General features: G+C 43.6%; 2 protein-coding genes across 2 annotated transcripts; one reads left to right on the top strand and one right to left on the bottom strand.

Moving 5' to 3' along the window:
- LOC135699414 (ATP-binding cassette sub-family C member 10) lies at positions 1-12,144 on the top strand. The gene is made up of 4 exons (XM_065219675.1): positions 1-310; positions 374-2,156; positions 2,220-3,635; positions 10,489-12,144. The coding sequence occupies exons 2-4, from the start codon at positions 375-377 to the stop codon at positions 11,923-11,925; spliced, it is 4,635 nt and encodes a 1,544-aa protein (XP_065075747.1). The 5' UTR covers positions 1-310; position 374; the 3' UTR covers positions 11,926-12,144.
- Positions 12,145-12,213: 69 nt separating this feature from the next.
- On the bottom strand, positions 12,214-13,920 carry strat (RAB interacting factor STRAT). The gene is made up of 2 exons (XM_065219700.1): positions 13,693-13,920; positions 12,214-12,493 (listed from the first exon to the last, which is right to left on the bottom strand). The coding sequence occupies exons 1-2, from the start codon at positions 13,819-13,821 to the stop codon at positions 12,233-12,235; spliced, it is 390 nt and encodes a 129-aa protein (XP_065075772.1). The 5' UTR covers positions 13,822-13,920; the 3' UTR covers positions 12,214-12,232.

Consider the following 13,920-nt stretch of genomic DNA (forward strand, 5'->3'; position numbering starts at 1 on the left):
TTTGATTTGGTCAGAAGAAAACGAAAACAGCCACGGTCAAGGCATTAAAATTCTGATAATTTCACAACAAAACCAGTCAGTGACCTTACCAGCACTCTAATAAAACAAAACAAAGCGAGAAGCTTGTATAATTCGCCGACCAGTTTGCGGTTCTTCACCTACATTTGCATTTCAAACCACGTAGTAGTCGATAAGAAGAAAACCCACTGCTGATAACGAGTAGCGAAGTGACTAAACCATTGAAAAAAACAATGATGAATCAAATAATTTAAAAAAAACTGTGAAGTTAGACTTGTCTCAATTGAAAAAGGTACGACATTTCGTTGCTTTCTAAAACAAAGTATCAAGTGCTAAAAATCGATTTGTGTTTCAGAATGTCCTCGTGGGACTTTTCGTGGACGGACGTCTGTCCGTCCGGTTTGCGTCCGTGGGTGAAAGACTACAACGATTTGGCACCGTGTTTTCAGGAGATTTGCTTGCAGCTTCCAATCCTGGTGCTATTTGCCGTGCTGTCGTCGTACTATTACGGATCTCACTTTCGGTTGGTGTACCGGAACGGTGTTCAGCTACGGTCCATCCGGTTGCGCATTGCCGCCTCGATTGGGTTGGGTTTGATTCCGGTGTTGAAGATTTTCTACCTGCTACGGATTCATGGTAAGATCTATCCGATCGATGTGCTTCTATCGTGCGTGCAGCTCGTGGCTTGGACGGTTCACATTGGCTTTCTGACCAGTTCGATCAAGCGGGGATCGTTGAGTCATCGGGGCCCACTGGCGATTATCGTCCTGTGGACATCGCTCTTGGCTTTGACCGCCATTTGGGTCCATACGAACATCAAGTCGGACTATTGGTTGTGGTACATCGCGGACTTGGTGATTTTCATTAGCTACGGGTCGACGCTGATTGCTCCGGGAAATGCTTACTACATAAGGGTTCAGAGGACAGCGGATGAAGAACGACAGGCGCTGCTTTCGCAGACTTACACGAGATTTCTGGAGGATATCGATGAACCGGTGTTGGGCCCGATTGAAGATGATGCCAATTTCCTGTCGAAGCTGATCTTCTATTGGGTGAGACCGCTTATTACGAAAGGAGTTGTCGGTAAGCTGAGGAAGAATGAAGATCTGTTTGATTTGCCTGAATGCCTAAATATGAATTTGGTTGTGGATAAGCTCCAGAAGCAGCTAGTGGCTGTAGGGTCTCTGTTCAAGGCACTTCATAGAAGCTTCGGTTGGGAGTTCTATTTGATTGGACTTCTTCGACTGTTGGCTGATCTCTCCGGTTTCGCCGGACCCATCCTCCTCGGTGGATTGCTTCGCAGTGAAAATTTCATCGGTAATGGAACTATTCCAGACAACGACAATTGTGATACTTGCTACACAATAGACTTTCGTCCATATTACTACGCTTTAGGGCTTCTACTGTCGACTCTCATCAGTTGTTTTGCCGGTGTGCACTTCAACTGGCGAATGACTTTGGTAAGCACCAAAATGCGCATGAGTCTAGTAACGGCGATCTACCGAAAGTCGCTCATTGCTAAAGGCCTCCAGAATGCCCGTCCGGAAATACTGAATCTTATGTCGACTGATACCGATAGGATTGTTAATTCCTGCATTAGCTTCCACTCGTTCTGGAGTATCCCGTTTCAACTCTTCACGACCCTCTACCTGCTTTATACTCAAATTGGACTAGCGTTTCTCGCCGGGGTGATTTTTGCCATCATTCTGATCCCGATCAATCGCACGATAGCGATCAAGATCGGTCAACTGTCGCAAGGTCTGATGACGGCCAAGGACGGCCGCATTGCCATCACGACAGAAACCATCGGTGGAGCGAAACACATCAAAATGAACTCATGGGAGGATGTATTCATCAGCAAGATCGAACGGATTCGTCGGGAGGAGGTCGGTTACTTGTCCCGGAGGAAGTATCTGGATGCGCTATGTGTGTACTTTTGGGCGACGACGCCGGTGCTGATGTGTCTACTGACGTTCGGAACGTCCGTGCTGCTGGGAGGTACGCTGACTGCGGCCACCACCTATACCAGTGTGGCGCTGTTGAATATGCTGATTGGACCGCTGAATGCCTTTCCCTGGGTTTTGAATGGACTGGCTGAGGCGTGGGTTTCACTCAAGAGGGTGCAGGAGCTGATTGATGTAAGTATGAGTTAAATTGGGGGGGAATATCCCACTATTAAAGTGATTTTTTTTACATTTCAGCTACCGAACATTAACCTAACCGAGTACTACAAGCCGCTGCACCAAACGGAAACGGCCTTCTCTGGGGCTTCCCGTCGACCGGTCGTGATCGCCATCAAAGACGGTCACTTTCAGTTTGAAATCCAACGCAGCCGCAAGGAGCTGGGTCTCGTTCAGGAGGACATTGTCGATTTTCGAATTCTCAATTTAAACCTTCAGATACGGCAAGGAGACCTTATATGCCTGGAAGGCCCTGTCGGAGGAGGAAAAACGTCCCTGCTGGAGGTGATCCTGGCAAATTTCAAATGCACCCAAGGGGTGGTGGCGATTTCGAACGTGGACGAAGGTTTCGGGTATGTAGCTCAGACCCCGTGGCTGCAGAGGGGAACGATCCGGGAGAATATCCTGTGGGGAGAAATGTACGACGATACCAGATACAAGGCGGTGATTCATGCTTGTGCTTTGAACTATGACTTGAACCTTCTGAAAGGGGACAGCACTGGAGTTGGCGAGCAAGGTCGAACGCTATCCGGTGGGCAGAGAGCACGTATCGCTCTGGCCCGAGCCATCTATCAGAACAAGGGGATCTACTTGTTGGACGACATCCTTTCGGCACTCGATGCTCACGTAGCGTCGCATATCGTGCGCCACTGCATCTTCGGACTGCTAAAGGATAAAACCCGAATCATTGTAAGTCAGCATCCGCTGGTGCTGACTCGAGCTAATCAGATTCTTCACGTTGAAAATGGTGCTGTGAGTCAGAGTGACATCACGGCGACTGGTTCGATGATAAGTGACTTTGAGGACGAAGGAGAAGACCTTCCGTCGAGTTTCAACGTGGAATATGAACCAAACACACCGCCGAAGGATGATGATAATTTAAGTTTGGACAGTGTGATGGCCGAAGAAAGCAGAGAGTTTGGTCATTTGGATAGGAAAGTACTCGGAGCTTATTGGCAGGCGATGGGGCGGTCGCTTGGATTTTGGGTTATCGTTTCGGTGCTGTTGATGCAACTTTCGAGGAACCTTTCAGATGCTTGGTTGGCTTATTGGGTGGGAGCTTCCTCGCCGGCACCAGCTCCGCCTAGCAATGGTACGAATAATGCAACTGTATTGGAATCAGAAGTGCCACAAGAAGGCATTGCTCATTTGTGGAGCCTGAGTACCATTCAGAGCGTACTGAGCATGGTACAGGATTTTGCGTCATCTTGGATTAGAGGAGTAGATCACGATACGGAACTGGCTGACGAACTGCAACAGGAGGCACTGCTAGTGGATACAGAGAACAAGACGCTTACAATGTACTACCTCGGAGTCTTCACCGGTCTGGCCGTTAGCAATTCGCTCATAACGTTGGTCCGGGCGTTCCTGTTTGCGTACGCCGGAATCAAAGCGGCCAAGTGCATCCACGATAAACTGCTGAACAGTGTGGTTTATGTAAGTATGAATGATCTGGGTTTTTGGTTTTGCGGTGATCCAAAATATTCCGGGTAAGGACACGAAATGAACCCATAATTGGAGAGAATATCAAACGTTAACTTAAGAAATCTTAACCTTCATAAATATTGTGACCACATCGGAGCTCAACCCAACTTTAATGAACATCGTTTGGTAAATGTATCGTCGGGTCGTATTTTTCAGAAGTAGGTAACTAAACATCTCCTTGATGTTACTTCAAGCAGTCGTGCTGTTGTAGGGAAAATGGGGGTAAAATGCCCATGGTGGGCAAAATGCACCCCCCCCCCCCCTTTCTATCCTAGCTGTTAGTTTGTATGATTTCGAATATCTGATGCAATATGTTAGGTACATTCTTCATCTTTTTGCTTGATAGCATTAATGACATGTTAATTTGAAAAACGGTAGTTATTGTGTTTTACAATGTTTGTTGTTAATCTATGTTGGGTATAATGCGCCCTCCGAATTGTAGTGTGGAAAGCATAACCATCAGGCGTGAACCGTTGAAGTCCAATAGAGAAAGAACATATATTAAGCCTAAATGTATGCTTCTTTGGCATGAAATCAGTATGCACAAATGGCCACGCAGTATTTCTTCTTCTATGGTATTTTTTGATGAGGGTTAAAAAAAAATTAAACGGGGATCTTCTTTACCCCAATCTCCCTTACTTTGTACAACATGTGTAGGTTTTCCGTTACAATGTTGTTGCAAAGTTACCTACCGATGTTAAACCTACGTTTAATTCGCTATGAGACTTGTTTTGAAGTAAACTAGTCAATTTATTTCAGTTTCAGACTACGTCTTTGTGGAATATACTGGGGTTCAAATCAAAAAATTGTGACGAAATAGTGTCAGCACAAACAAACAGACATAACACACAACAAGCATTTAACGGTCAATTTGAAACTATCTCAGTTAGTAGTGCTGCCACCTGTGGCGCGCATAGTAAATTCCAATGCGTTTGACATTTACTCACTACCGCCATCTGTTCAGCGTACTACCCACCACAGTGTACTCAACAAATGGCGGTAATGTTTTAGCGACAATGTTTTACAATGAGAAATATTCAATGATTATGTCTGTTTGTCTGTGGTGTCAGATTTTAAACGCTTATAACTTGGGATTTCAATTATGATCACACCATTTGATTCAGATTTGTTGAAAGATTCGTTAGCTATAAATATTATAGTAGTTTAACATTGGTAAACTATTGAAAATTGTTAAAATGGAGAGAACGCGAATCGTGAAGTTTACGAACGATAATTATGATTCGTGGAGGTTGGAAGTCGAGTTTCTGTTAGTGAGAGAGGGACTTTGGAAGCACGTCTCGTCGGAAGTGAAACCGGAAAAAGAAATCAACATGGGCACATCCGGAATACGAATTCCACGAAGGCAGTGTGGGACAATTTGGCGCGGCAACGCCAGAATAAGACGCTCACAACCAAAGTGCATTTGCTCAAACGGATCTGCGACATGAATTACCACGATGGTGACAACATCGAAGAGCAGCTAATGGAGTTTGAGGATTTGTTCGAAAAGCTGACCAATGTTGCAACAAAGCTAGACGAATGCTGCGCTGAGGAGCAAGCGCCTCTTATCATCTCCCAATGGTGGAAAAGGGTGAATGCGGCATCGGATCAGTGTCAGATCAGAAAGGTTGCATCCATGAGTGGCACAGGAAGCTGGGGCATCGTGATACTCAAGCTAGTTTGGATGTCCAACGGAAGGAACTGGCAATTGGTATTAGGTAAATAACTACTCTATACATACAACTTGTGAACCCTGGTTGCAAAGGAAGATGAGCCGGCTGCCATTTCCCAAGAAGGCGCATTGAAAATCGAAGAATATTTTGGATCTGGTACACAGCTATTTGTGTGGAGCGATGCATACGGTCACACCCGGTGGTCATTGTTATTTCTTTACTTTAATCAATGACTACACCATTAGCATTTTTGGCGAAAATGAGTTATACATTGGAATCGATTGTCAAGTAGTACTATAACCCTATAACGTGCTAACACTTTACAATGAACAGGAAAAGTTTTCTACTTTGGTCAGAAAATTTCGCTAAAAATACCAAAACTACGTTGTCCCGTCCATAAAAATTCATAGAGAATAACAATTTGAACAGCATTTTTCTCAGCTTGCTGTTTTCACGAATGGGATAACTATGCTGACAAGGGCAGCACAGTCGTTATATCCTGGGACGGGACTTGACAATCGGGTAGCGATTTCGAGCCAATTTTCTGTCAAATCCGAGCCAGTTGCTGATTGGTCGATTTGACAGTAGCAATCGTGGAATAAAAAAGACAGAGGGATCACATCAATCTGGCTGGCAGTGATGCCAGAATCAATATTGACGTCAATGGCGTTGTTAATTGTTTATATTTGCGAAAAGAAAGTTGCAAAATAGGGGCGTGCTTAAAGAGATGGATATTCTTGTTTGTTTATGGTTGTTTATATTGTGTTAAGCAAACATGATGTACAAGGTGCTAAACTGCGGTAGAAACTCCGAATCAAATTCAAATTAAAATAGAAAATCATTTTGCAATCCTGGCATCATTGGTCAACTCCGTCAAACACCAAGCACTAATTTTCGACGGGCATTCAACAAATACATTAAGAAGAGTGAGAAGCTGGATTGTCAAGTCCCGTCCCGGGTTATATCTATATCACTGCATTTTTGTCGAAGAAATCGGAGACGGTGGATGCTATCCAAGATTTCGTGAAAACACAATTCGGTAGGCCGCCAAAAATAATCAGGTCTCACCAAAAAGAAGCTGGTGCGGGTTTTGAAGCAGGAAGGCATACAGCAACAATTCACGACAGCATGCACGCCACAGCAGAACGGAGTCGCTGAGCGCAAGAACCGTTCATTGGATGAGATGGCACGTTGTATGGTCATAGAATCTGGATTATACTGCCGGTACTGGGCCGAGTAGGTCTGTACAACCAACTATTTCCAGAACATGTTGCCTATGAAACCGGTGTAGGAAACGCCCTTCGAGATTTGAAACGGTACGAAGCCGGACATGGGCATGCTGCAAGTATTCGGTACAGACGTCCAGAGGCGTATGTTTTCATCTCGAAGGAGAAGCAAATGAAGTAAGAGCCGAAACAACGAAAATGACGTTCTTTGGGTATTCGCAGTAGTATAAAGCGTGGTGTTTTATTTGTTTATTTGGTTCTACATCAACAGACTGGGCTTAGTCCTAATGATGGATTAACTGCAAAGGCCGTGAAGTCCAACTTGTGAAAATCAAATAAGGAAGCAATACGATTGAAAACCCTTTTTAGTCCATTGATAGCACCATAAAAACTATAGTTTGTACGCCGAAAAGGTATCCTCAGCATTGCGTTGTTACGGAGTGCTCGTAGTTGAAAGTTAACGTCGATTTGTTGTAGAATAGAACGTCAATCGATTCTGCGCTGTAGAATGTCAGCCACAAACAGGGCTCTTGTCGTATCTCTTCGACACCACAAAGGATCCAGGTGAATTAACTGGCACCGACTTTCGTAGCTTGGAAGGCGATGAGGATCCCTCCAAGGCAATCGTCGAAGGGCAAACCAGATGAATCGTCGTTGAATAGACTCTACTATTTGTACACTGTTTTGGTAAGGCTTATACTCGAAAAAAAAATGCACCATTTTTATCCGTGTGTAACTTTTTTTATCCGTGGGTAAAAATTGATGAAAATCTGGGTATAACTAGTTTGGAGTGAATTGTTTACATTTGCAAAATTTCATAACAATCGGTTCAGTGGTTATTGAGATGTCATCGAAACAAGAAGAAAATCGCCGGAGAATTTTGCGTGCCGTCATGGAAAATCCGACTGCGACCATGAGATGGATCGGAAGACAACTGGGAATCACCTATATACAACTGTGTCTCGGGTGGTAAAATCGTTTAAGGACTCCCAGACGACCGAGCGGCGGTCTGGAAATGGAAGAAAATCGAAGACAGCTGACGTGATCAACAAAGCACGGCGGCCAAATCCCGCGCAAGGAAGCTGTATCGAGAGTGGTTAACGAAACCGATGTGTGTGGTTATGGATGACGAAACCTACATCAAGGCAGACGCAAAGCAGATACCTGGGTTGGAGTTCTACGTTGCCAAATCATGGTTTGATGTTCCGGAAGGCATAAGGAAGAAGAAAGTGGACAAATTCGCCAAAAAATACTTGCTCTGGCAGGCCATAGCCAATGCGGTAAACTGAGTAAACCGTACATCACAATGGGTACCATCAACAGCGAAATTTACCGCATCGAGTGCCCCCAGAAGCATCTGTTGCCCTTCCTGCGGTCCCACGGAGGCGAGACATTATTTTAGCCGGACCTGGCATCATGCCATTACGCGCGATCGACGTTGGATTGGTACAGAGACAATAACGTTGTTTTTGTACCAAAAACCGCCAACCCCCCAAATTCTCCAGAGATTCGTCTGGTGGAAAAATTTTGGGCTATAATGAAGGCCAAAGTTCGAAAATCGTCCAAGGTGTTTAAGAACGAGCTGGAGTTGAAGAAAGCATGGATGAAAGTGACCAAAAAGGTCGGCTCCACCATTGCACAAAATGTAATGAGGGGTCTTAAGGGAAAGGTGCGGGCTTTCAGCGATGGAAAGGAAATTGAATAAAGTAATTATGCCGAAACATAATCCATATGTATTAGTACATTCGCTGAAAGTTTCAAGAAATTCCGTCTTAAAATAAATTTTTGGCGAACACTTTTGTCTGGTGCATTTTTTTTTTTCGAGTGCAGGCCTTAGTTGTGATTCCATACAGGGCAGCAGTATTCTAACACCGACCGGACGAGGGAGCAGTAAAGCGGCTTCAAACAGTAGATGTCCGTGAAACTTTTAGCTATCCTGAAAATGATGCCGAGCGTTCTGGATGCCTTGTCGATCACGTACGAGATATGCTGGCTGTATGTGAGTTGACAATTTAAAATGACTCCCAGATCCTTAATGTGATTCACACGATGTACGTCATCGCCTTCTAGGATATAACTGAATGTAATTGAATGCTTCTTCCGTGAGAACGTGATTACTGAACATTTTGTTGGATTTACAACCATGCGGCACCAATTAGCAAAAGCGTTGAGTTGGAGTTGGAGAAAGTGGCAGTCAGCGATGGCTCGGATTCGGAGATAGATTTTCATGTCGTCTGCGAACGACAGTCGTGGACCGTCGAGGATGAAATTGACGTCGTTGAAATACACAAGAAATATTAACGGGCCTACCTTTCGGAATACCCGAAGTGGCAGGGAACGAAGGAGATCGGCAGTCGTCGATTGCAACTGCCAACTGACGATCAGATAGATAAGATGCGAACCATCGTAGGAGACTGCCGTTCATACCGAGCCTATCCAGTTTGGCGATCGCTATAGGATGGTTCAACTTGGCGGCTGATAGGTCAGTGTAGATGACATCTGTTTGCATATGGTCTGTCATACTCTCCGTAATGTACGAGGTGAGACACAGAAGGTTGGAAGTAGTCGAACGCCCTGCCATGAAACTATGCTGGTCTTCGCTCAAGTGCTGCTTGAAGTGAGAGACTGGAAGACTAACAACATTGTTTTCAATCGAATGGGCGAAGTAAACAGGAGTGTTTATAACCTCATGCAAAATGCAAGCTTTTGGATTATTGAAAACCATAAACACTTGAAAACTGACAAAAATCGTAGAACAAGGCCTTTTGGTCAAATTTTTTAACTTTTTTATTAATTTTTACCTATAGGGTAGAGAACTACTTCGGCTTAATCGCCCATTTTGGGCCTATCGAGCAGAAAACTTGAAATAAATCCATGATTTCAGAGTAAACAAGTCAATTGTGCGTTTGGTACGATACTTTAGTTAGTAAGCTACCGAACAAAGTCAATGAGAACGCGTGATATGAAGGTTTGCACCTATTATTCCCAAAAACAAAAAAAGCGTTAGGTCGAGTTTAGAATTCTTAGACCGAGTTTGGCGTCAAGAAGCAGTGTTAGACTTTTGACAATATCTCAACGATTGGTTTCTCTTTATCAAATCTTTTGGTACGTACGGAAAGGTAAATAAATTTGTAAGCCATCAGTAATAATAACATTCCGTTTGATGCTAAACTGCGCTATATTAAGAAAGATTAAGTGCGGGTTGTGCTTAATAGGCCGGAAATGGGGTAGTTAACCATACTCATAAAAAAATGTGTAATGCAAATTGTTTTCTGTGCAAACATTAAGTTCAAAATGTTTACCGAGAACTCTTGCTCTACGATTTTTGTCAATTTTCAAATCTCGAGCAACATGTGAAAAGGGCCTACAAGTCAAACGTAAACAACGACTTTGAACGTCGATTGCTCACGAATCACAACACGCACACGCAAAATAACTGTCTGAATTGTCTGAAAGAGTCCATATCCGCGATAAATCGACGTCTTTGTTTACATTTAGTTCATAGACCCTTTCCACATGTTGCTCCATATTCCATCCAATTTTTATTTTGCATGAGCTTCATAAGATGCGAAGAAGAAGTGCAGTGCAGACGAAAAACGCGTATCTGTCAAGGATAAGCAATTAAGGTAGTGAAATGAAATGGAAATTACTAATCCTACCCTCTTTCTTTATTCAAATGTTCGACAAACTTTGAGGTAAACATTTGGGGTCTCCGGTTCCTTGACTTACATGCCACTGAATTTGCCTAAAATTTCCTGGAGGAACATTGAAAAGAAAACTGCCGGCCATGGGTGGAAAAGGCTACTTAAATATTAAATAGAATGATTTCAACCTATTGGATCACCCCGAACCAACCTGCCACAAGCTAGCATTAGTCTAATATAAACTCTTCCTCTTTTCCCGCAGACAAAGTTCCAATTCTTCGACATTGCCCCGCTGGGTCGCATCCTGAATCGCTTCTCGTCCGACGTCTACACCATCGACGATTCGCTCCCGTTCATCCTGAACATACTACTGGCCCAGTTCTTCGGCCTGCTTGGTGCCCTCGCCATCAGTCTATATGCAATGCCCTGGCTGGGGCTGCTCGTCGTTCCGCTGTGCCCGATCTACCTAACACTGCAGAATCAGTACCGATACGCATCACGGGACATCAAGCGACTATCGAGCAATGCCCTGTCACCGCTGTATACTCACTTTACGGAAACGCTTCAGGGGATGGCCACGATCCGAGCGATGCGAGGTGAAGCTCGATTTAAGAAAAACTTCCTCTTCAAGCTTGGCGAAAGCATTAAGGCTCAACTTTCGTCATCTGCTGCCCAACAGTGGCTCGGATTGAGGCTTCAACTGCTGGGGGCTTTCCTGGTGGGTGGGGCCGGATTGCTAGCAGCTATCACTTCCGCTCACCTAACCTCACCGGAAATGGTTGGCCTAACGATTTCCTACGCCCTATCGATCACTGGGTTGCTGTCCGGATTGCTCAATGCAGTATCCGAAACTGAACAGGAGTTTGTCGCAATTGAAAGAGTTAACCAGTATTGCGAATTGGAGAAGGAAGTCAATTGCGAAGGATCGGCCGATCCGCCATTCGGTTGGCCCTATCAAGGGGTTGTAGTATTCGACAATGTTTATCTCAATTATCGCGAGCATCTGCCTATGGCGCTCAGGGGACTTTCGATGCATATAACATCTTGCGAGAGAATCGGCATCGTCGGAAGGACCGGCGCAGGTAAGACCTCTGTTCTAGCTTCAATAATGAGGGTGGCTCCCCTTTCGAAGGGTACCATCACAATCGACTGTGTAAACATTGCAACCCTTCCACTCGACGTTCTGCGAAGTCGAATTGCAGTCGTATCACAAGATCCTTTCCTGTTCAATGGCACCATTAGGGAGAATCTCGATCCCCGAGGGCTTCACCTAGATTCGGAGATTTGGGAAGCCATCACTTGCTGTCTGGCAAGTCCTCTCGTGCAAGCCTTGGGTGGGCTTAACGCCAAGCTAGACCCCAGCGGATCCAATCTATCCGCCGGTCAGAAGCAGCTTCTTTGCCTTACACGAGCTCTACTTAAAAAGTCCAAAATCGTCCTAATAGACGAGGGTACCGCCAACCTGGACTACGAAGCGGAATCAGCCATACAGCTTGTGCTGAAAAATGCCTTCCGCGGGCGAACCGTAATTCTGATTGCTCACAGACTGAACGGGCTGCAAAATACCGACCGAATCGTTGTGATGAAGGAAGGCGAAATCACCGAACAGGGACTGCCCCGAGAACTTGCCCTTAATGCGGAAACACTGTTTCACTCGATGCTCCAGGAGCAGCAGAATACAACCTTTGCCAAGTTGTAAGTCCTAGTCCCGAAATGGAATTCTGATATTTTTACTACGTATTAAAGCATTAACATTGTTTTTTTTTTTTTTTTGGAAAAATACTGCTTTTTCCACAAACTGCTTTTAGTTCTTAACAAACCGTTTCCTTCAGAAAATAGTTTCTAGATAATTTTAGGATGGTCTAAATAAGCGTTGTAAAAAAAGAAGAAGATTATAATCACATTATAAAACTCTAAACTGTTGTCATCTGCATTCATATGCGTTGCGTTGGTTCAGCTGGTGACTGTTGGAACGGAAAAGAAACTCCCTAAAGTATGACGCCGATTCATGCCGTATGCTTCACCCGTTGCAGTGCAATGTAGCATCGTTTCGTCTGGAGATCGTGATAGCCAACTGGGCCGATTTCGCAATCAGCACAGATCAGGTACTTGGTTTTGTCCACCGTGTGCGAGAAACCAATGTTCTCAAAGGTGAACATATCGCTGACGACCCAGAAGTGTTTCAGCTTCTCGCAGGTGAACGGCGCTGGTTCACCGACCGGATCCGACGATTGGCGTCTCTTCTGCTGCGGTTCGGGCAGGTCGAACTGCAAGAAAAAAGGGAACAATAGCTATCAACAACTCACGAAAGAATCAGTCTTTATTTAGTGTATACATGTTTTATCGCTGTGAAGCAACTGTAAACTATAGAGGGTCGTATTTTTTATCCTAAAGATAAATCATCCAGCTCAAACCTTTAGGGGTAACCGTTACCCGGATGACCATTATCCGAAAAGAACCATTTTCCGGAAAACTTGTTCCCGGAAGCACTATTTTCCGGAATCAAAATATACTGGTTGTAGATCTTTCGACGATATATTAGGATCCTCTATATAATACAGCCTTCTTTGCTATATAGGCTGTTCTTTGACAATTTTAGAACTTATTCAGTCAAAGAACAGCCTATTTTTCAAAGAAGACTGTATTATCTAGAAAATCATACGTTAATAAGTAATACAAATCTTATTTCATTTGTTAATTTAAGTTCGAAATCTGCAACCAGTAATGACAATGACAAGTCAGTTTAGTTATACAGTTTTAAATTTTTAATGTATTTTGAGCATTGCCAGTGCGGTATTGGGTAGGTACTTATTATGATTTCTATTGATCTTATACCTATTTGAATTTTCATGACCAAAACGGTTCAGCGTTGGTTTTAAAAATGTTAAAAAGTATGCTTTCCGTTTCATTGTTTTCCGGGAAATGGTACATTCCATGCAATAATATTTCGGCACCGGGAAATTGATTTCCGATGAACAGTTTTCCGGATATTGTCGTAGAATCAGGGGTGAGAGGTGGGAACATCATCATCTGTTCTGCACGAGGAGAGGTTTTAATAATGGCAGTTATTCGCCTCAAATAATCCATCGACTCACGCAAGATTCAAGCCGTCCTTATGCCGGTTACATTCTAAATGTATTATGGCCATACAAAGCAAATCATTAGATTTAGATTTTATTGGTTTTTCACACTCTTATATGGATCTTGTTTAGTATAGTGTCACATTTAATGCTCTTTGGTGGTGTGCTGTAGTTTTTAATTTATTGTTACCATAACGAAAAGCTGTACAGAACTGAACCAGGTCAAACATTAGTATTTATGTTCATTGCTAATTATTGTATTAATTACGTCAGCAATGAGTAGAATTGTCTAGGTTGATAGTTATTAGGACATTTAAATAGTTTTTGATATAATTCGTAAAATTCATTCAAATTACCATAGCATAAACACAAATAATCAAACTTACCTCGCTTTCTACATAGTCAGCAGTGGCCGGTTTCAGAATCAACGAATCGCAGTGCGTACATTTTACGTTGGTTTTGTTTTTTTCGTTTTCGACCAGTTCGACTACATCCAGCATCTGTGATTCACTCATTTTAGCTGTTTGCAATCCCGGGTTTGCATTAACTGTTGAAACGATTATTATTTTACCACTTCAATTTAATTACGGTTCACGAGTTAGACTTTACCTATT

Source organism: Ochlerotatus camptorhynchus, unplaced genomic scaffold, assembly GCF_037179485.1.
Source record: "Ochlerotatus camptorhynchus isolate MF236.1 unplaced genomic scaffold, CSIRO-AGI_Acam_v1.1 ptg000108l, whole genome shotgun sequence".
NCBI classification, from domain to species: Eukaryota; Metazoa; Arthropoda; class Insecta; order Diptera; family Culicidae; genus Ochlerotatus; species Ochlerotatus camptorhynchus.

What these genes read in the sequence shown, in the direction of transcription:
- LOC135699414 (XM_065219675.1), top strand. Translation starts at nt 375, where the DNA reads ATGTCCTCGTGGGACTTTTCGTGGACGGACGTCTGTCCGTCCGGTTTG. An exon ending in GGGTGCAGGAGCTGATTGAT is followed by an intron (nt 2,157 to 2,219) that starts GTAAGTATGAGT and finishes TTTACATTTCAG; the next exon opens with CTACCGAACATTAACCTAAC. An exon ending in TGCTGAACAGTGTGGTTTAT is followed by an intron (nt 3,636 to 10,488) that starts GTAAGTATGAAT and finishes CTTTTCCCGCAG; the next exon opens with ACAAAGTTCCAATTCTTCGA.
- strat (XM_065219700.1), bottom strand. Translation starts at nt 13,821, where the DNA reads ATGAGTGAATCACAGATGCTGGATGTAGTCGAACTGGTCGAAAACGAA. An exon ending in CTGACTATGTAGAAAGCGAG is followed by an intron (nt 12,494 to 13,692) that starts GTAAGTTTGATT and finishes TTTTTCTTGCAG; the next exon opens with TTCGACCTGCCCGAACCGCA.